The 23,523-nt window shown below is 37.1% G+C and overlaps 1 protein-coding gene across 3 annotated transcripts in view; it reads right to left on the bottom strand.

Moving 5' to 3' along the window:
- RNF217 (ring finger protein 217) overlaps window positions 1–23,523 on the bottom strand; it is a 127,034-nt gene that overhangs the window by 10,104 nt on the left and 93,407 nt on the right. For 2 of the 3 annotated variants that reach the window (XM_019951871.3, XM_019951870.3), the window contains exon 3: window positions 21,613–21,777. In XM_019951871.3, coding sequence (XP_019807430.1) covers window positions 21,613–21,777 — 165 coding nt within the window. Of the gene's footprint in view, window positions 1–10,409; window positions 19,148–21,612; window positions 21,778–23,523 lie in introns of those variants that run through there. The other variant, XM_073789559.1, reaches the window with a different exon arrangement.

The following is a 23,523-nucleotide window of genomic DNA, read 5'->3' as shown; positions in this document are numbered from 1 at the left end:
GGAAAAAAATTGGGTCATTTGTAGAGACATGGATGGACCTAGAGACTGTCATACAGAGTGAAGTAAGTCAGAAAGAGAAAAACAAATATCATATATTAATGCATATATGTGGAATCTATAAAAAATGGTACAGGTGAACCGGTTTGCAAGGCAGAAATAGAGACACAGATGTAGAGAACAAACGTATGGACACCAAGGGGGGAAAGCCGGGGGGGGTGGTTGGTGGTGGTGGTCGCATGAATTGGGAGATTGGGATGGACATATATACACTAATATGTATAAAATAGATAACTAATAAGAACCTGCTGTATAAAAAAATTAATAAAATTCAAATTAAAAAAATGCTGTGAAGGTATGTTTTGTTGATGCTATGATCAGCAAGAACGAGGTGGCTTGGGGAATAAGAAGAGATGAAGAGGATTCCTTAAAAGAAAAGATTATGTAAAATTTTTGTAAATAAATGTCAAGGAAAAGAAATCCTGTTGTGGAAGGAAATGATAGCAGGTGTAAGTGTATTTGCAGTACCATTTTAGTTTCCAGCTCTAATTTCATTTGCAAATGCTTGTACAGGACTGTGTATACAATGCTACCTGTGCAACTAAGCACCTCCCTCTGTTGTTGCTGTCAAGTTACAGGTAAGTACGGAGGTTACTTCTTATCTCCCAAGCTACAATTTAGATGATATTACTTACATGAGAATAAAAATGTGATAATATACATACAGTGACTAAAACATTTTGGGGGCACATATTGAGTCAGATCAGTATAATATTGGTTCCATCTATCCCTTCCCCTTCACCTACCTAAAAATGTGAGAAACTAAATACCAGGGCAATGCAACTGACACTCCCTGATTGCCAGGTGATCTCCTTTCTCACTTCTTCAATTGGGTGATTCTTAGGCTGATGCTAGACTAGAGTACCTTCCTGGATAGTTGAGGGCTAGCTTGTGGTTAAGGGCATATAAGCATCTGTGGTCAAGGGTAACTACCAATCAATATTTGGTCAGTAGAAGCAAAATTTGTTTTTTCTGCTATTGGCCACCTCATCTTTTTCAATTACGTTGAATTCTTTTACCTGACAGTCCAGTGAGAGTCCACCCAGGTTTTGTTGGGCCTGAAGGTTATCTAATTGGGGGGCCCTCTTAAAGGAGAAGCATGTAAATTACAAATGCAAATTAGATACAAGGCCTAAGGAGATCTGAGCAGGTGAAGGTCTCTGCAGCTTGAGTTCTTTAGCTTCCTGGTAATTTCTCCCTTAGTCTCCCCATTGCACTTGTTTCTATGAATGATTCTGAAGAACAATTCCTATGACCACGTCCATTTAGCACAGCAGATGGCATTAAGGAATGAGGTAGGCTAAGGCCCTACTGAAACTTTGAACTATTTCTCATCCTTTAAACTACCTGAGCACTAGGAGAAAACGTGTTCAGAGACAGCAGCTGAGCACCCAAAATAAAGGCTACTCAATCATATGCTCAACTTTTTGACTGTATACTGTAATTGCTCTTAATATGGAGGTAATTAAAGCTTAACAGATTTCCTGGCCACATAGCATAGTGTTGTATGTGACCTGTAAAGGGAAAAGGACTAATATTTGTTTAGAGCCTATTAAATGCCAAGCACTGTACCTAGCTTAGCGCCTTTAAGCCTCATGACCACACCATGAGACTGGCATGCTTATTCATAACCAGAGCTCAGAAAAGTAATCTGCTTGAATGAATGGAGAAAGTATTTTGATTCTTGTCTGTTTCTTTATTATGCTAAGCAGCCTCTTATTATAAACTTTAAGATAAAACCAGAGGGTCAATTGTATTCTTTGCTAACTGACAGAGTAGTCATGTCTGCCCTTCTGTACGAGACATGTTCGAGTCTTTCTGCTTGTTTTAGCCGCTCGGGCCAGTTCACATTCTTCCTTTAAAATAATGTCAAAAATTTTTCTGACAAGAAACTTGCTCTAATAAGTTAAACCTGTCACTGACAGTTCATTTGCCTCAAAATTTCACATATCATTTTTACTGTCATTTTTATATCTGCTTGTAATATTGTTTCATTGTGTTCTAAAATCTTTACATGGTATACTTATTATTTCATTTAAATAGTGAAGACTGCAATTTTTAGCCTCTTTTAACAGTCTTTCCTCATTTCTAAAATAATATTTGAAACACAGCAGGCAACTAAAATACTGTTAGTCCAAAAGTATTTCTGCACAAGAAGTGATAAATTCTAAGTTCTGACAATACTCTACAGGAACCTTGTACGTTGCAGGATTATATAGTTCTATAGATTAATTTGAATATTTTACTCACATAATGGCGATGATTTAATCATGAAAATGGTTTCATAATTTCCAACTATCGAGTACACAGTGCTTCCTTTAATACTATTGCAAATATATATTGATTATGTATGAATATTTTATAACTTCATGCTAAAAGAGAAATGAATTGACATAATGCAAGTTAACTTGTAACAGAAGACATTACTTTTCACATTTGCTAAGAAGCAAGTTGTAATTTTGAATTCCTAACACCCAGAGGCTAATAAATTTCATATGATAAACGACTTCCCTGAATATACCTTTAAAGGTCACACTTTGACAATGCCATTTTTGTTTTTAAAACATAGAGCCTTAAAAAGTAGGTTTAAATTACATTTATGTAAAGTCCATTTTATTTCTCAGTGAAACTTTAAAAGTTTTTTTAATTATAGCTTCAAAACATTCATCAGATTAGCTCTGCTAAAAAACATACCAATCACCCAAGTGGCTGTAATTCAGCATCAAAATTCTGTTCTTGGGCTTCCCTGGTGGCGCAGTGGTTGAGAATCCGCCTGCCGATGCAGGGGACGTGGGTTCGTGCCCCGGTCCGGGAAGATCCCACATGCTGCGGAGCGGCTGGGCCCGTGAGCCATGGCCGCTGAGCCTGCGCGTCCGGAGCCTGTGCTCCGCAACGGGAGAGGCCACAACAGTGAGAGGCCCGCGTGCCGCAACAACAACAACAAAATTCTGTTCTTACTTAAAGGATGGAGACAGAGTAAGACAAATGAGATATCTCTAACCCATTAAACAGACGACCCATAAGCCACAAACATCATTTGATTTGTTATCACTAACAGGGTTTCTTCTCTCCATCTACACCAAATAAGGATGGCTGATATGTAAGGAGTTGAATATTTAAGCACTAAATGTCGCTTACATAGCTCTACATTTACGAACCATGAGATAAAATGTTCAGGATATGCCAGATATTTCTTTAATATGAGATTGATATTAAGTCCACATAGTAGTAGACAGAAATGACAGCACGGATCGTTTTTGGGCCTATGACATTCTTTATAGTACATATCAACACCTGTAATAAGAGAGTAATCAATATATGTATCTGCCCTCTTCAAGTTGTTTACATTTAGTTTAATAAAATGCCCACAAATTATCTTAAAAAATAGAACTAGACCATTTAGGGGGAAGATGGCGGAAGAGTAAGACGCGAAGATCACCTTCCTCCCCACCAGAAATACATCTACATGTGGAACAACTCCTACAGAACACCTACTGAACGCTGGCAGAAGACCTCAGACCTCCCAAAAGGCAAGAAACCCCCCCCCCCCCCACGTACCTGGGCAGGGCAAAAGAAAAAAGAATAAACAGAGACAAAAGAATAGGGACGGGACCTGCACCAGTGGGAGGGAGCTGTGAAGGAGGAAAGGTTTCCACACACTAGGAAGCCCCTTCGCGGGCGGAGACTGCGGGTGGCGGAGGGGGGAAACTTCGGAACCGCGGAGGAGAGCGCAGCAACAGGGGTGCGGAAGGCAAAGCAGGGAGATTCCCACACAGAGGATCGGTGCCGACCAGCACTCACCAGCCCGAGAGGCTCGTCTGCTCACCCGCCGGGGTGGGCGGGGCTGGGAGCCGAGGCTCCGGCTTCGGTCGGAGCGCAGGGAGAGGACTGGGGTTGGCGGCGGACTGGGGTTGGCGGCGTGAACACAGCCTACAGGGGGTTAGTGCACCATGGCTAGCCGGGAGGGAGTCCGGGGAAAAGTCTGGACCTGCCGAAGATGCAAGAGACTTTTTCTTCCCTCTTTGTTTCCTGGTGCGTGAGAAGAGGGGATTAAGAGCGCTGCTTAAAGGAGCTCCAGAGATGGGCGTGAGCCGCGGCTAACAGCGCAGACCCCACAGACAGGCATGAGACACTAAGGCTGCTGCTGCCGCCACCAAGAAGCCTCTGTGAGAGCACAGGTCACTATCCACACCCCCGCTTCCGGGGAGCCTGTGCAGCTCTCCACTGCCAGGGTCCCGTGATCCAGGGACAACTTCCCCGGGAAACGGACGGCGCGCCTCAGGCTGGTGCAACGTCAGTTGGCCTCTGCCGCCGCAGGCTCGCCCTGCACTCTGTGCCTCTCCCTACCCCCGGCCTGAGTGAGCCAGAGCCCCCGAATCAGCGGCTCCTTTAACCCCATCCTGTCTGAGCGAAGAACAGACGCCCTCCAGCGACCTACACGCAGAGGCGGGGCCAAATCCAAAGCTGAGCCCCTGGGAGCTGTGAGAATAAAGAAGAGAAAGGGAAATCTCTCCCAGCAGCCTCAGAAGCCGCGGATTAAAGCTCCACAATCAACTTGATGTACCCTGCATCTGTGGAATACATGAATAGACAACGAATCATCCCAAATTAAGGAGGTGGACTTTGACAGCAAGATTTATGATTTTTTCACCTTTTCCTCTTTTTGTGAGTGTGTATGTGTATGCTTCTGTGTGAGATTTTGTCTGTATAGCTTTGCTTCCACCATTTGTCCTAGGGTTCTATCCATCCTTTTTTTTTTCTTTTTCTTCTTTTTTTAAAAAATTTTTTTCTTAATAATTATTTTTTATTTTAATAACTTTATTTTATTTTCTTACTTTATTTTATCTCCTTTCTTTCTTTCTTTCTTTCCTTCCTTCCTTCCCTCCTCCCTCCCTCCCTCCTTTCTCTCTCTCTCTCTCTCTCTCTCTTTCTTTCCTTCTTTCTTTCTTTCTACTTTTTCTCCCTTTTATTCTGACCGTGTGGATGAAAGCCTCTTGGTGCTGCAGCCAGGAGTCAGTGCTGTGCCTCTAAGGTGGGAGAGCCAACTTCAGGACACTGGTCCACAAGAGACCTCCAAGCTCCACATAATATCAAACAGCGAAAATCTCCCAGAGACCTCCATCTCAACACCAGCACCCAGCTTCACTCAACGACCAGCAAGCTACAGTGCTGGACACCCTATGCCAAACAACTAGCAAGACAGGAACACAACCCCACCCATTAGCAGAGAGGCTGCCTAAAATCATGATAAGGCCACAGACACCCCAAAACACACCACCAGACGTGGACCTGCCCATCAGAAAGACAAGATCCAGCCTCATCCAACAGAACACAGGCACTAGTCCCCTCCACCAGGAAGCCTACACAGCCCACTGAACCAACTTTAGCCACTGGGGACAGACACCAAAAACAGGAACTATGAACCTGCAGCCTACAAAAAGGAGACCCCAAACACAGTAAGGTAAGCAAAATGAGAAGACAGAAAAACACACAGCAAATGAAGGAGCAAGATAAAAACCCATCAGACCTAACAAATGAGAAGGAAATAGGCAGTCTACCTGAAAAAGAATTCAGAATAATGATAGTAAAGATGATCCAAAATCTTGGAAATAGAATAGACAAAATGCAAGAAACATTTAACAAGGACCTAGAAGAACTAAAGATGAAACAAGCAACGATGAACAACACAATAAATGAAATTAAAAATACTCTAGATGGGATCAATAGCAGAATGACTGAGGCAGCAGAACGGATAAGTGACCTGGAAGATAAAAAAAAACACTCTATGACATATGTCACAGCAAGATCCTTTTTGACCCACCCCCTAGAGAAATGGAAATAAAAACAAAAATAAACAAATGGGACCTAATGAAACTTCAAAGCTTTTGCACAGCAAAGGAAACCATAAACAAGACCAAAAGCAACCCTCAGAATGGGAGAAAATATTTGCAAATGAAGCAACTGACAAAGGATTAATCTCCAAAATTTATAAGCAGCTCATGCAGCTCAATAACAAAAAAACAAACAACCCAATCCAAAAATGGGCAGAAGACCTAAATAGACATTTCTCCAAAAAAGATATACGGACTGCCAACAAACACATGAAAGAATGCTCAACATCATTAATCATCAGAGAAATGCAAATCAAAACTACAATGAGATATCATCTCACACCAGTCAGAATGGCCATCATCAAAAAATCTAGAAACAATAAATGCTGGAGAGGGTGTGGAGAAAAGGGAACACTCGTGCACTGCTGGTGGAAATGTGAATTGGTACAGGCACTATGGAGAACGGTATGGAGGTTCCTTAAAAAGTACATATAGAACTACCATATGACCCAGCAATCCACTACTGGGCACATACCCTGAGAAAAACATAATTTAAAAAGAGTCATGTACCAAAATGTTCATTGCAGCTCTATTTACAATAGCGCGGAGATGGAAACAACCTAAGTGTCCATCATAAGATGAATGGATAAAGAAGATGTGGCACATATATACAATGGAATATTACTCAGCCATAAAAAGAAACGAAATTGAGCTATTTGTAATGAGGTAGATGGACCTAGAGTCTGTCATACAGAGTGAAGTAAGTCAGAAAGTGAAAGAGAAATACCATATGCTAACATATATATATGGAATTTAAGAAAAAAAAATGTCATGAAGAACCTAGGGGTAAGACAGGAATAAAGACACAGACCTACTAGAGAATGGACTTGAGGATATGGGGAGGGGGAAGGGTAAGCTGTGAGAAAGCGAGAGAGTGGCATGGACGTATATACACTACCAAACGTAAAATAGATAGCTAGTGGGAAGCAGCTGCATAGCACAGGGAGATCAGCTCGGTGCTTTGTGACCACCTAGAGGTGTGGGATAGGGAGGGTGGGAGGGAGGGAGACGCAAGAGGGAAGAGACATGGGAACATATGTATATATGTAACTGATTCACTTCGTTATAAAGCAGAAACTAACACACCATTGTAAAGCAATTATAATCCAATAAAGATGTAAAAAACAAAAAAAACAAAAAAAATAAAACTAGAATTCAGCTTTCTATTTTCATACAGATTCTACTTAATTATAAGGTGGAAGAATAACAATAAATGAACTGCTACATATCCAACCTCTTTTATAACTAAATCAGTACACATCTGCCCACAAGTATTTATCTCCATTTTCACCAAGAATTGAAGGCTTATTTTATTCTTTAAGCAGGAAATGATAAGTAAATTAACTGTTATGTATTATTGTTCCCAACAAATAATTTACTCTATGTATAAAATTATTTTAATATATGTATTTGCCTCAATGGCTTTGATATGGGGGGAATTAATTAGAAGCAATAATTATGAGGAAAGTTTTAAAAAATCCCATGAGTAACTCTCAGTTCCTTACTTATCTCACTATACCAATTTTCCATAACACAGGGATTTTTTTTTAACATCTTTATTGCAGTATAATTACTTTACAATGTGTGTTAGTTTCTGCTGTATAACTAAGTGAATCATCTATACGTATACATATATCCCCATATCCCTCCCTCTTGCATCTCCCTCTCCCCCTCGCTATCCCACCCCTCTAGGTGGTCACAAAGCACTGAACTGATCTCCCTGTGCTATGCGGCTGCTTCCCACTAGCTATCTATTTTACATTTGGTAGTGTATATATGTCCATGCCACTCTCTCACTTCGTCCCAGCTTACCCTTCCCCCTCCCCATGTCCTCAAGTCAGATTCTCTACGTCTTCGTCTTTATTCCTGTCTTGCCCCTAGGCTCTTCAACACAGGGATTTTTAAAAAGCAAACATCTACACAAAGCCTTCAAAGACCTCATTAAAAATATGAACCTAGAATTGTTGTCCAATTACAAAATAATTAATATATGGGGGTAAAAATGAAACAACTCCAGAGATGCTAAGACTCCTCTGTTCCTTTTCTGGTGCCATGACTTAAGGAACCACTTCATTAAGTGAATGCGCAAGTCAAGAAAAGACAGTGTTACTACATACCAAAAAAGTTGTAAGAAATCTCAGCAAAAGAGCTGAAAAGCAGTCAGTCCAATTTAGAACAGGAAGTCAGCTGGTTTCAAGAACATCTTCAAAAAAATAACAATGGAATATACACCAAGCAATAAAATTCCTGAGGAGCTAAATATTAAATAACATGAGAAATAAAGTGGTATTTCTATTCCCAATAAGGAAGAAAGAAAAACAGTAAGGGCTTTCAGGAAAAACAAAACAAAATGAAAGGCATGTAAGTTCCAAATATGAGGCGTAACAAACTACAGCATGATTAAGTAATTGACAGTGAGCAAAGATGCAAAAGGCATTTTTCCTAGAAGTTGTGATCTCATGGAAAAGGAAATGTAATCTTTGCTCCATAATTATATGTTCTTGATTATGTAAATACCCAATTGGTTTTCCCATTTTAGAATTATCCTTTAGAAATAACAGAAGTATTAAATATTATATTAGAATAGAATGTGAATGTTATTAAATTTGACAATATAAAAACAAAGTTACAGCTTACAGAAAATGGGAAATAGAGAAGTGGAAAGAGTTGTAGGAGGGCTAGATCCTCCTATATCACCTAAAATTGTTAGACTATTGAACCAACATTAGAGTATATTATTTAAAGGTAAAAGATAATCAAAAGAAGAGCTAAAATAATAATTATCAAAAATTAGAAGGAGAAGAAAGGGAAGGGATAGATAAGCAGAATGAATTCTCATCTTCATGTCAAACATGGTGGCCTCTATTATGGTAAACTATATTGCAAAAAATATATAAGATGATTTCAAAATCATTTGGTGTCTCCTGCTATGTTAGCTTTTTAAAGCCAATGCTCTAATTGTCCTCCAATGTCCTGGTTTTCTTAGTTATAGGAAATTTCGTACATATTTCAGTCTCATGATTGATTTATGATGACAAATTCTTTGAAGAAGTGTAGAATACTGTCAAATTCTCATTCCTCACGGTAGAGTGTACTACAAATTAGCCCCTCATTTTCTTCCTTCTTCTTTACCGTACTTCCCTTAGCCCCACACCCCATGTTCTCAGAAATCTCCAGATGTGAGTTTTCCCCTCCTTCCCGTTCATCTTTCCCCTTTCCCCTCTGTGACTGCACGACTTAGCCAGCTAATAGCTCAGGTGTCTCCCCATCCTAATAAATCCTTCCTTTAATTCCACATGACCTTCTAGCCTATGATTACTCCCACTCTTCCATTTTAACCAAGCTTCTTAAAAGAATATTTTCACTGCTTTTCTTACTCACCTCTCAATTCTTCTTCAGTTGACAGCAACCCCATGTTACTGCAGTCAAATGTTCTACTGCTGAGCTATATACCGACAACCCCATGTTACTGAAACATCCAGATCAACTGTCTTTCTCCGGGAAACATTCATTCATTCACTCAATAAATATTTATTTGTCCATTGATAAAATCTGACATGGCTTCTGCCATTAAGGAGATATTAGTCTAAGCTGTAGATAGACATAATCAATTCTGTAAATAAATAGACACTCATAAGCTATGAAGGAAAAGGATAAGGTATGAAGAGAATACTTAAGAAGCTTGATCTGGTCTAAGGGTCAGAAGAGGCTCCTCTAAGGAAGTGTCAGTTGATCTGAGAAATTAAGAGTAAGTTAAGTTCACCTGTTAAGAAGACTTGGCGGTAGGGAGACCATTCCCAGCACAGCATATTCAAGGCACTGTATCCATGAAATGAGAAGCAAGCTGTACTTGCTTGAGTGAGTATTTCTCACTCTCTATTTTCAAACTCTTTAATTATATGTCTCTGCTCAAACCCTCTCCCAGTTGATAAGATCTGAAAGGGCCCAGATCATGTACATCTTGTTTGTTATTTTATTAAAGGGAGTTGCACTGATCCTGTCACATAGAATGTTCTCAATAAATATTAAAAGAACAAATGAGTATTATCCATGACCCTCTAATTGCCAAATCCAATGAACGTGTTTTTAATTCTTATCTTATTGTATCTCTGTGTCATTTAATCAGTTGACCACTACTTTCCTCTGACCTTCCATATACTCTTGCTTCAGTGACACCTTTTTTCCAGGGGCTCCTCTTACCTCTCTTAGGTTCCTATTTCTTCACTTATGTTTTTTTTTTTAACATCTTTATTAGAGTATAATTGCTTTACAATGGTTAGTTTCTGCTTTACAACAAAGTGAATCAGTTATACATACACATATATTCCCATATCCCTCCCTCTTGCATCTCCCTCCCACCCTCCCTATCCCACCCCTCTAGGTGGTCAGAAAGCACCGAGCTGATCTCCCTGTGCTATGCGGCTGCTTCCCACTAGCTACCTATTTTACATTTGGTAGTGTATATATGTCCACGCCACTCTCTCACTTCATCCCACTTACCCTTCCCCCTCCCCGTTTCCTCAAGTCCATTCTCTATGTCTGCATCCTTGTTCTTGTCCTGCCCCTAGGTTCTTCAGAAGCATTTTTTTTTTTATTCCATATATATGTGTTAGCATACGGTATTTGTTTTTCTCTCTCTGACTTACTTCACTCTGTATGACAGACTCTAGGTCTGTCCACCTCACTACAAATAACTCAATTTCGTTTCTTCACTTACCTCTTAATCCCATCCATGAATCACCACTTTGCACATACTCTTTGGGTGATCTCTTCCATACTCAAATGGCTTCAACTTCCCTCCACTGGATCTCATTTCCTAATTTCCACTGCAGACCTGGCTCCTGAGCTGCAGAGTCATGTAGCAACTGATTGAGGGTCATATGCACCTGTATGCCTTACAGCCATTTCAAAGTCAAATAAGCAAAACCAAACTCATAACCATTCCAAGGCTCCCTAGCCCAACAACAAGAAAACTCCATCTCCATGATTTTATCACAGTTTATGGTATCACCATCTATTTAGATACTCAAGCTAAATACCCTGTTGTTATCCTCTTCTCACTTCTCACCTCCAGCCACTGAACAAAATCAGACAGTTTTAGCCACAAGATATTTATCGAATACTTCTCTTCTCCAGCCTTTGACCATTACCTTAGCTCATACAATCACCATTTCCTTCTAGATGTCTACAACCACCTTCATATAATCAACAGCAACCAACCTAAAATATAAATTGGTTACCACCATTCCCTTGTTTATAACTTTTCAGTCTGGAGGATGTAATCCAAGTTTCTTAACATTGCATGCAAAGCCCAGGCTTCTGTTTGTTTCTACAGCCCCACCTTTCACCACTTCCTTCTGTGAACCCTACCCTAAGGGAACCACAAAGTGCTTGTGGCTCTGGTACACAGCACTCATTTCCTGGCTCTGTGCCCTGTCCTTTAAGTGTAATACTCCCACTCCTGGATACCTTTCATCATGCCAAATCCACCCAACAATCCTCAACAACTTAGCTCTCCCTGCTTTCCCCGAGATGAACGGAGATGTCCCCTTTACCATGAACTCTCTTATAATACTCTACGCAAAGCCCTGCTGAAGTGCAACAGTGTTTTATCGTCTTCCGTGTAACCACTGCATCTCCCCTTCTGTGGGTTTCAAGAGAAAAAGGACCATGCTGTACAGAGCACACAATGGATTCTCACTAAAAGTACATATAAGGAGGAAAGAAAAATGACATTCATTCATTCAACCATTTTCTGTTTAGTGCTAAACAGTGCCCAGAACTGCTCTAAAGGCACAAGGTACCTCAAGGATCAAAACAGATTAATATCCCCGCTCTCATGATGCAAAATATATCCACTATTTTAAATAGTGATAAGCAATATGGAACTATGGAAAAAAATAAAGCCTATAAGGAGCATATTACCTATTGAGGTAGGGGAAAGTGATTACTGAGAAGCTGAAGTTTGCTCAAAGACATGAAGGGAGAGAGCTGGGTGTGTAGATATCTGGGGAAAGAATATTTCAAAGGGTAGAGCAGGCATGGACATCCTGAGAAGGAAACATGCCTCATGGTTTTTTTTTTTTTTTTTTTTTTTTTTTTGGGGTACGCGGGCCTCTCACTGTTGTGGCCTCTCGCTCCAGACGCGCAGGCTCAGCGGCCATGGCTCACGGGCCCAGCCTCTCCGCGGCATGCAGGATCTTCCCGGACCGGGGCACGAACCCATGTCCCCTGCATCGGCAGGCGGACTCTCAACCACTGCGCCACCAGGGAAGCCCATGCCTCATGTTTTTAAAGCACAGCCAGGAGGGCAGTGTGGCTGGAGGAGGGTGAAGGAAGTAGGAGATGAGGTCGGAGGAATAATGGGGTGCGGGCGTGAGCAGAGTGTGATGGGGCACATGGTCACTGTAGGGACTAGCTTTTGCTTTGTGTGAGATGGGAGCCATGGAGGATTTTGAGCGGAGGGGTACGTAATCTGCCTTAGGTTTAGCAGTCTCGTTCTGGCTGCTGGGCTGCTGGGTTAGGAACATTGTGAAGAGTAAGAATCCAGTCAGGAGGCTATTGCAAAAATCTTAGAGGGAGAAAGATGATGATGTCCTGTACCAGATTAGTGACAGCAAGGGTGCTGAGATGTTGTCAAATTCCACATACATTTCGATGGTACAATCTACAAAAGTTAATGACTGACAGTATGTGTGGGTGTGAGAGAAAGAGGTCAAATTCTTGACTTGAGCAGCTAGAAGGTTGCAGTTGCCATTTACTGAGATGGAGAAACTATGAGAAAGCCCATCTTGGGGACAGGAGAGTGCACTGTGCTGGAGAAGCTCACTAAGGCAAATGAAGACATTGCTTAGGAATTTGGATATAGACCTTTTCTCATAGTTCTCCAAACTTTGTTGATCTGCCTACTGATTGCTGCTACCAGCAAAACTTGTATCCTGTTTGGAATTCTAAGTTGAGTTTGCTGCAGAAAGAAAAAGCAATTCTTAAAGCGTGAAATCAAATGAAAAGAAAAATAAATGAACCATCTTAGAAAGCTTTAGATCCTTTAGCAAAACTGGCCCCATAGGTATCCAAATGGAAAATGGGCAGATTTTTACTCAATTATTCCCTGTCTACACAGCTCATTGGCCTTCATTCCTCTCAGAAGTCCTCATCTCTAACAGGGGCTCTCCACAGGGTCTCTCAGGCCCCTGGAGATGCTTCAGAATTTCTTTGGTAGGGGAATGTTCAGTTGTCACAAAGGTGGCTGATACTGGCATTTCGGGCTGTTCTTCAATGTTTGGGACATCCCACACAGAAGAGATTTAGGTTCCACCCATACAATTTTCTGACACACTAGACATTCATATAGGTGAAAATCTGTTTATAAATATTTGAACATGTTACCTAATTTCATTTTATATATAAACGCAAAATAATGTTTGTACGGTTTTACTAGATAATTTTTTAGTTACTGTATAACTACGGTGTAAACTGAGAAAGAGTGATTGTACTCAGAATCTAACTTCATTTTATATATAAGCCCCAAAGAGGTATGTATGATTTTTTTTTTAATTTTTTTTTTTTTTTTTGCGGTACGTGGGCTTCTCACTATTGTGGCCTCTCCTGTTGCGGAGCACAGGCTCCGGACGCGCAGGCTCAGCGGCCATGGCTCACGGGCCCAGCCGCTCCACGGCATGTGGGATCTTCCCGGACCGGGTCACGAACCCGTGTCCCCTGCATCGGCAGGCGGACTCCCAACCACTGCGCCACCAGGGAAGCCCCTGTATGATTTTAATGTATCTTGAATTTTCTAGCAATAAAATTGTATACATTCATATGTACATATGCATACATATATAAGCATACATATATATACACACATATATATATACATATACACTAATTTTGTCCTCATTTTAAAATGTCAGATAAAAACGATAGCTATTGATAATATTTAGGCTTCACTTCATGGTTTCTTAAATCCAAATTTATGCATTTTAAATGGGTTCAAAAATCTGCTACTTTTTGTCTTTTAATGTCATGGTACCTGAACATTTACATGTTGAAATACATATTATTTCATTATATTTGCACTTATTTTTATTCTATATTACGAGGACAATATATTGATTTTTAATGAAATGTTATATGTACTCACATTATACATTTAATCTCAGACAGTAAACAAATATTGAAGTTATTAGTCATAAAAATGGGGCATTGGATGAAATACAGTTTATATCCTATAAAACATTTGTCACCAAACAATCAGGCTCTTCTCACAACTAAGGTCTAGGTTTTGGCACTTCAAGAAAACAGTAGCAGTGATAACCGCTGCTTCAAATTTAGTGATTTCAAGCAATCTGGAGAGTTAAAGTGGGTAATTAGTGGTCAAGGAGAAGCTATTTTATTTTCTGCAACGGGCACTATTTAAAAGCAGTCACCAGCTGCTGAACATACTTTTGCAGCGATGTGTGAAGTGCTAGAGAATTGCAGGATTATCTATAAAATCCAACATTAATACCCTAAGTTCTTTCCTCAGTAACCATAGGCTCTATAGCTATAGCTCAGATATAAGAGCCCACAGACAGGGTTTGTGCTAATTTGATGTGAACAGGAGCAAATTAATCTTTTCTCTGAATCAATACATTTTTGCCAAAAGCATCCTATTACAGGATTTAAGAGAATAAAATATCTGAAAGGAAATCTTTTGACGAGCAAATTCCTTTAATTCCAAATTCTCAATAAATTATGAATATAATGTACTTTCCCCTGCCTGACTTTTGGTTCAGTTACTTAACCTCTCTGAAACTGTTTCTATATCTTTAAGTGGTGGTAATTACCCCTTTCTCACAACTTTCCTTTGAGATTTAAATGAGACAACAAATGTAACTCACATACTATTGAACCTATCATTTTATTATTACTGTGAAACACCTTCAAGTTTTATCAAAAGGCATTTAATAGTTAAGATTTGGAGGGCACATTGGAACTTAGCATCTTAGTATCACATCTGAGGATCTGATGAGATAATATGCGTGTAAAACTGCAATGGAGAGTAATATGTAGTAAATATCAGTACATGTAGATAGTATTGCCATTATTATTACTGTGCTAACACTACGAAGAAAGACAGAGCGTTGTACAAAGGCATTTTTATGAATAAAATAAAGCTGGCATATTAGAACTCAGCACTCCCTGCTCATATCTTGGCATTTCTTAAAAAAAAAAAAAAAAAGTGACTGTCCTGTCTCCTAAAAATAGGATATATGTTGACCTTGGAATAAAATAAATGACTTAATTACCCTTAATTCATAAATCACATTACTTATATATTAGCCTATGAAAATGTATAACTTCCTAATTAATTATCCCTATTCAATGTTTTGTAAAATGTTCTAACTAGAGATATGTTATTACTTATATAAAAGAAAAATTAAAGTGGTCAGCTGCATGTCATCTAGTTGGCTATGACTATATTTGTACCACATTATATAAATGTTTACATAAGTATTTCTCTTATCTGACATTAAGGAAGAAGGTAGTTTGGGGTAGGGATGTTTGAGGAATTCCCCTTTAATTTTCCAAATTATGAAAAGCTAACCATTTTGAGAAATATTAACACCAACTTTGCTTTAGTAAGCCCAGTATTCTTAGAAACATTGAACTTTTACCTGAGGAAGGAAAAAGAAAATGTAATAGTCAAATCCTTAGAGATTGCAGAGGCAAACAGAGATGTGTAAGCAGCTCCAGAAAGCTGTGATGTTAGAGTCCTTCTGTTCTCTTGTTAGGTTTTACTTATTTTTACTCATGAAGTATTTCCAACATTTAAGATTTAAAGATGATAGTGTAACAGACATGCATGGATTTACCACTGATATTTAATAATGTTAACATATTACAATATTTCTTTCAGAAATATTTTTGAAGAGATAAAATTTTCTTTATATACTGCCTTTTTTATAAAATTGTTTCTTAACTTTAACTTCCTGCTGGCTTTAAACTGGCTCGCCTCAAATTATTGGGTAAAAGGGCCTGAAGGTGTGTCCAGCTCTCTTTTGAAAGTACGTATGTTAAAAAAATATACTCAGAGGGCAGAAATCTGGCCTTTGTCGAGTTTTGAATGTTAAAACCCCATTTTAAAAAACATTTTAAATAGAAAAACATGATATAGCTAAAAGATAAAACCTGGTTAACTAACACTAATTGACTAGTATTAAACCTTTTGAGGAACAATCAGAAGATTGGATCATTAACCATTCTTACAGAGTTCTCATTCACATTCCTGAAGGTTCATGATTGTTTTTATCTTTAATGATGCTTATTATAATATTAGACAATAATATTAGAGATTTCTAATTCTTCTAAAATCTAAAATTGTTCAGGCCTTTAGAATCATCCAGCTGGGGTTTGCTATGACCTAACACACATTTATTAATAAACTAAAATAAATAATAAAAAGACTTTCGGGGAGTTCCCTGGTGGCCTACTGGTTAGGATTATGGGCTTTCACTGCTGTGGCCAAGGTTCAATCCCTGATTGGGGAACTGAGATCCTGCAAGCCGCACAGTGCTGCCAAATAAAAAAAAATGACTTTTTATAAAGTATGCGTTGAACAATAAAATTATAGGTGGTCGCCATTTTCTGGAAAAAAGGAAATGATAAAATAATTTCTTTGTTTTTTGCTTTTAATTTAGTTAGTGGGGTATTACTGTACCATTTAAAGAACTATCAATGTATACTTTGGAATAGTTTAAGTATTTCAGGCTTTCAAATGATAATATATATTAAAAAAAATTTGCACTTAATATTGTTTCCAAAAGTTTTTATGAACAATTTAAATCTAAAGTATACAAATGAAACTGCTTACAACTGCTTACTTATTTGTTTTGTATTGTATAATCTCATGTTTGTTAATTTTTAGGTGTGCATCTCACTTTTCACTTTCTTTGACAATTTTTTTTCATATTAACTCAGAGTTTAGTATCTAATCTGTGCTATAAGACACAAGTCTCAAATGAATTTTTGCATAAAACTGAACAAATATTCTAATACCTCCAACAAAATTTAAATCTGCTATTTGCTTTAAATTTAATTTAAAATTATCATGAACTAGATTTAGTCTTGTGGTAACTATTTTCCAGAGAGACATTTTAAAATTAGCATATATTTCTGGTAGGTTAAGAATTTATACAAAATAGAAGACACATTTTTAAGATAAAAATTGGTGTCTCACAAGTGACTGAAGAATACTATGAATTAAGGAAGCAATGAGACTCAAAAAAAATGGCTAAGAAAAGTTGATCTCACTATGCTACTATTAATTTTTCATAAAAATGTCCTATAAATAAATGACTTCCATAAATGCTTGTATATTTTTACACTAGTATTAAAAAAACACACTTATGAATAAGTATCTTGATTGTATATGGGAGAAAAAATGTTTTAATACTCATTCTGATTATCTGCCAAAATTCAATTATAAATAATAATTTTGATTTCTCAGCATAAGTCAAATCTCTTCATAATATTATACCACCTATTAAACTGATCTTTCCACTTGAGATAAAGATAAAAACTCATTACAGGATAAATAATAATTATAAGCTAATGAAAGAAAAGTTGGTTTATTTGGAATACTAATTGAAATAATGAATTGATTATCAAACCTTGTATGGATGGGAAAATTTTACAAAAGCATAATCATTTAACACTCACCAGTACAAGCACAGAAGTTTTTTAAAAAAATTAGCAGCTACAAGATTAGGGAGCTCAGAAAAGAGCTCTTATATATATTAATTTAACATATGTTTAGAGAAAAATTACAAATCAATGGGTAAGGGGACACATTTAGATTAGATGTTATTAATTTGGAAAAAATTAGTGTATATATCCAATGCATAATAAACATCAAAATAAGTAATGGGTAGATCAAAGAGTTAAAATATTTAGAAATCAAATACTAAAAAGAAAGAAAGAAAATAGACCATTTATCAAGCTTCTGGATGATAGATAACTTTTTAGGCTTAGTAGTAAAATATTTATAAAAGATATATAAATATAAATATATTCACATATCATATATATGTGTGTGTTTATGTGTTCTTTCTTTCCAAAAATAAAAAGAATGATATATTTGGTCAAACACAAATTTTTAAAAATTAAAAAAATGCACACACATAAACCAATTAAGTTTAAAACAAATTATCACTGATATAAAAGAAAGTAATAAAAGATACGAAAAAATATGTCAGAAAAGGAATTAATATTTTCAAATAGAAAATAGAGAGCTCATATAGTTTGATAATAAAAAATATCCCCAACCTGACCTAAACAAGTGGGCAAAGGATATGAACAGTTAATTCAAAAAGGGGCATTTCAAACTCAAAAATACATGAATTCGTACTCAATCTAAAAGCAAACAAGACAATTCAAAATAAAAGAACAAAATATTTTTAAAGTATTAAATATGCATTTAAAAATACTTGAACTGCTAATAAGAAATGATCATACAGAAATAGGTTCTCAGATTTTTCTGGTGGAATTATAAATTGTTTCAGTCTTTTTAGAAAGCAAATTGGCACTATGTACCAAATACTGAAAACACTGATATCCTTTAACCTAGTAATTCTGTCTTCAGGAATATATGCTTTTAAGGGTCCAAAATATGGAAAAATACATATTCAAGATGAATATCAATACACTATTTATAATATATAGATATTTTTTAAAAAACCCCGAACACCAACAAAGCCAGCTTTGGTAACTAATAGCAGAAGGATATTTAAGCAAATATTACTTAGTTAATAAATGTTACGAAAACTATTTAGTAACATAAGAAAGGTTTGACATGTTAAATGGAAAAACAAAGCATATCAAATTATCCCCATACTACGATTCTATTTTTTTTAAAGCTACTTAAATAGGGGAGAGACCGAGGAGACACTAATATGTTAACAGTGAGTATATTGGAGTGGCAGGATTCTGGTGAATTCTTTCCCTCTCTTTTCCAAATTTCTATCATATGTTATATGACCTTTATGAACAAAACAAACATTTAAAAATCAAAATAGGGCTTCCCTGGTGGCGTAGCGGTTGAGGGTCCGCCTGCCGATGCAGGGGACACGGGTTCGTGCCCCGGTCCGGGAAGATCCCACATGGCGCGGAGCAGCTGGGCCAGTGAGCCATGGCTCCTGAGCCTGCACGTCCGGAGCCTGTGCTCCGCAACGGGAGAGGCCACAACAGTGAGAGGCCCGCGTATCACAAAAAAATAAAAAATAAAAATAAAAATAATTATTAAAATTATGAATCAATCTAAGCAAATATACCTGTGCAGGGTACATAAATATACTTTGGTCACAACAAAATTTTAAACATATTTGATCATTATTGAAAACATATTCATATGAAAATATATGATAATTCTTTTGTTCACCTGGAAGCACTGTGTGAAATTTTTTTCATAAATTCCTAGCATCTTCCTTTTTCATATTTATAAATTTTAAAAGATTATTTATAAAAATAAAGCCTTGGAATATAAAATACTAATACACTGAATAACATCTCCTTGTGGATTTCTAGTATTAGAGAGGCTTCATGGGCAAAAATATAATCTTATGGTCCAACAACAATGACAAAAAAATCACAATTAAGAAAGTGCAAAACTTTAAAGTCATATGCTTATAAAAGCCCTGAAACTATCTGTATTCAAAACGAGTCATAAAATACGACTTAAGCTGACATAAATTTTATGGAACCTGGATCTCACCAGCAAGTAGATTCTCCACTACAAGGTAGTCATGTAAACTCATTCCAGGGTTCTTTGGCTCCTTCCCCTTCAGCTATTTAAAAGGTAGTTCATTTTCAAACCCCAACCTTTTAGCTATTATTTCAAAAGAGAACCAGCATGTATGCATCCTCTTAGCTGTTTATCTATATTTGTAAAAACTGTGGGAGCTGTTAGTGCATTCAGTGAATTCCTTACAGCTGGGTGCTTTTTCTTTCAATACATCGAGTTCATTTAATGTTAGATTGAGGGATTACAGTAACAAATGTATGTTTTTATGTATTACCTCAACTCATTCAGAAAATCCCTAACATATAATGCTGCAGTAGTCCTCATTTAGCGCTCATTCTTAGAGCCAGGCCAACTGGTAATTGTTTCACAGCTTTCCAGAGGGACATAAAGTATACTTAAGAACAAAGTGTCAAGCAGAATGACTTAAACAGCGCTCCTGAATTCCTACTGGCCTTTATTTAGTTTGAAACTGAGCAGTACCTCTGAGTAAATTGGAAAGGCAACACAAAGGGGGAAAGGCCTCATCTTCCCATTGTTCTTCAATGGGTAAAAAATAAAAATCTACGGAGCAATTGATGCAGTGATCTGAAGCAGCCTTACTAAAACACCACTGTAAAGCAATTATACTCCAATAAAGATGTTTAAAAAAAAATCAAAGGGATAATTGTAAATGAATTTGCCTTCTACATGGAAAACAAAGAAAGCTTTAACTCAAACATCTGTAGACGTCACTTTTAAGAGAGCCAGGCCATCCAAACTATTTCAAAAATTTCTTCCAATTGCTAAGAACATAACATGTTCCAATTGATAAGAACATAACGTTATTTCAGGCAATGCCTTACTTACTATACATATAAACTAGTATGTGAATTTGGTGTAGTGAATCTGTGCATTATATTTATTCTCATTTATAGGCTTCAGAATATACTTCTACTACTTCAAGCTTCATTCACATGATTAATTTAAAAAATTTTCCTGATAATTCAAATTTCATTTATCTTGGTGCTAAGCATCCTGGAAGGAATTGCAAAATTATTCTTGAAAGAAAATTAGGCCCGGTTTAGACATGATTATCAAAAATAAATTTGGCACAAAATGGAAACCACACGTGGTGGAGTGTACATATGCATTTACATACATATAATTTTCTAAAGTGAGCTTTAAAAAAAAACAAAAACTTCAAACTTCAACAGACCCGTATCCTGTAAGAGTCAAATCCGAAGTTTTCTGGCTGGATTTACATGCTGATTTGTCTATAGGAGATCGTTCCCTGGCTGTCTGCATGGTTGACTTTCAACATCTAGGTCTCTGCTCAAATGCCTGCTAACTCTCGATTACTTGCATGAAAGTAAAATGGGATTCATAAAGTCCTGATTTTAGCTCTTAGCTTCTACGTCACCAGATTTACAAAAAGGGAAATGACCAGTTTAATGTAATCCTAAAGTGATAAGCAATGGCAGAGGGGAAAAATCCCAAAGGATTACAAGGATTCAGTGCCTACCTAATTGAGAAGTGATTATAGTACATGTTGGCAAACTAGAAATAATACTTTATATCATTTTTATATGAGCTTTTTCCTGTATACACATCTCCATTTTTAAATGGAAAATTAGAATTTTGAAGTTTAAGATCCATATTTATACGTAGCCTCCTTAAATTCTGAAATGTAATGTAAGAATATACATTGTTTATATATAAAAATCTTCATTTTAGTTATGTAATGTAATTACTCTTCTAAAATGAAACAGCAAATATTCTTTTTCTCCACCTCTGCATTAAGAAAGTTATACAGAGACTTCACTTCAATATTGTAAATAGTATTGTTCAGTGATAGCCAGATGCACGTGTTTGTTTCCTTCCCTCCCGAAGTTTGTCTCTCACCTTGCACTTCGGACACTTCTGGGCGTTCCTCTGCCCATGCTCAATTTCGCTGGCCCAGTGACGCAATAATTTGTCTCCTTTTTTGTACTCCTTGCAGTTAACACCTTCATGCCAAGGAGAGTGGCACTTAAAACACCAGACGAATTGGCAAGTGGGGCACTGGATCTGCATAAGGAAAAGTAATATTAAGTACTAGTAGATATATTAAATTGTCTAAAAAGATAAGAATGGTGATGCTTAGGGAAATTAGCTAAAAGGCTGTAATTGGTCCAAATTTAAAATACCTCCCCCTATACAAAACTGAAACTAGAATAAGATATGACTGTTCTGTTATTAAAGGAGGAAAGAATTGCTTTGGCATGGGTGATCTGTTTGTAGACCACACTAGAATTAAACCCTTCGGATATTCTGGAAATCAATTTGGCCTTAAGAAAACCCCCTAGATTGAAGCACAGAGTAAAATCTGAAGGCTCACAAGGCCCCAAATCCACACTCAGGCTTCTGCCCTTGAACTCGCCTGTCCCTTGAACCAATTTTCCAGGCATTTCCATCGCTCTTCTTACCAATGTCTTCATTCACTTTTATAAAATCAAAGCTCCACAGATGCTTCATCAAATGAAAAATGCACTGGCAAATAAACTACTATACCAGCATTTGCTATGATAATGGATATCCATGGTTTGCTATTAATCTAAGGGAGGTTAATTATAAAAATAATATAAAGGATCTTATTAGAAATATATACGTATGGTGGTCCTGTGGCCTGTACCTAGGAAACCATCAGAAGATGTCTTCGTACGTTCACTATGTGGAGGTGTATGTGAAAATGCATGTGTATGTTTTGAAAATATCTGTCTTCCACTTGACATGAAAGACACTTTATCTGACTTCCTGTATTTTGAATAACAGTGCAGCATCCCATTCTCTCACCATATTTCTGGTCCTCACTCTCTACAAACATGTGAGCATAACTTGACTTTCCCCGTTCTGTTTGATTAAAGTGAATTAATAAAATGTCTCACTATAAACAACTATTCTCTGTGCTCCTGCAAATTACTTCACTGAGCATGACTGAATTTACTGACTACACTTTGAAGATTAGTTAGAATTTCTTTTGGTAAACTGTATACAATATCACTACTTTCTTTTTTGGAAAACCACTTTTTTGACAATGGTGGTTCCAATCTATAGATTAACTGAGTGGCAATTACAATCAGCTCTTATGTTTATACCTCAAAGCACGGCAGTATTCATCTATGTCAAGGATAGATAATGTTATTCCTATGCAAATATGAGTAACAAAAATACTTTCTCTTTTACTTTATATCAAAACAAAATAGTATTTTGTCATAAAATTCTAAAAATCTTCATGTTTATTTATTAAAATGCTGTTATATGGTAATGTTTATACTGCTGCATAACATGCATAATTTATCTTTATCAACGAAATAATGCTGTAAAGTCGATATGAACATCATAAGTTTACAGATGAGGAAACTAATGCTCACAGATATTAAATAACTTGCCCAAAAAAACATAGCAAGTAAAGTTCTCTGACTTCAAGGCCAGCATTGTTTTCACTGGCCAAAACAATTCCTCATACTAAACAGCATTCTTGCTTTGATGACTGAAAACCAAAGTGTAAAAGTCAAAGAAGGTCATGTGGTTAATCTATTCAGTAAATCAGAATTCTATATGACTATCAACATAAGGTGAATTTTGAAAATCCCTTTCAAGATTTTACTCCCATAAATTAGGAGACCCCTTGTTTTTTTTTTAAAGGATGATACTATTTAGTCATTTAAAATAGCCATTTTTGCCTTTTCTGATCATTAAAGTTAAAATAAGTTATTTTTAAAGTAAGAAGAATGAGTCGAAGCGGGTAAACTCCAGATAATAAAACAATGTAAA

Source organism: Tursiops truncatus, chromosome 12 (genome assembly GCF_011762595.2).
Source record: "Tursiops truncatus isolate mTurTru1 chromosome 12, mTurTru1.mat.Y, whole genome shotgun sequence".
NCBI classification, from domain to species: Eukaryota; Metazoa; Chordata; class Mammalia; order Artiodactyla; family Delphinidae; genus Tursiops; species Tursiops truncatus.
Note: the sequence above shows the minus strand (reverse complement) of the source record. Positions and strands in the feature narration are given on the sequence as shown.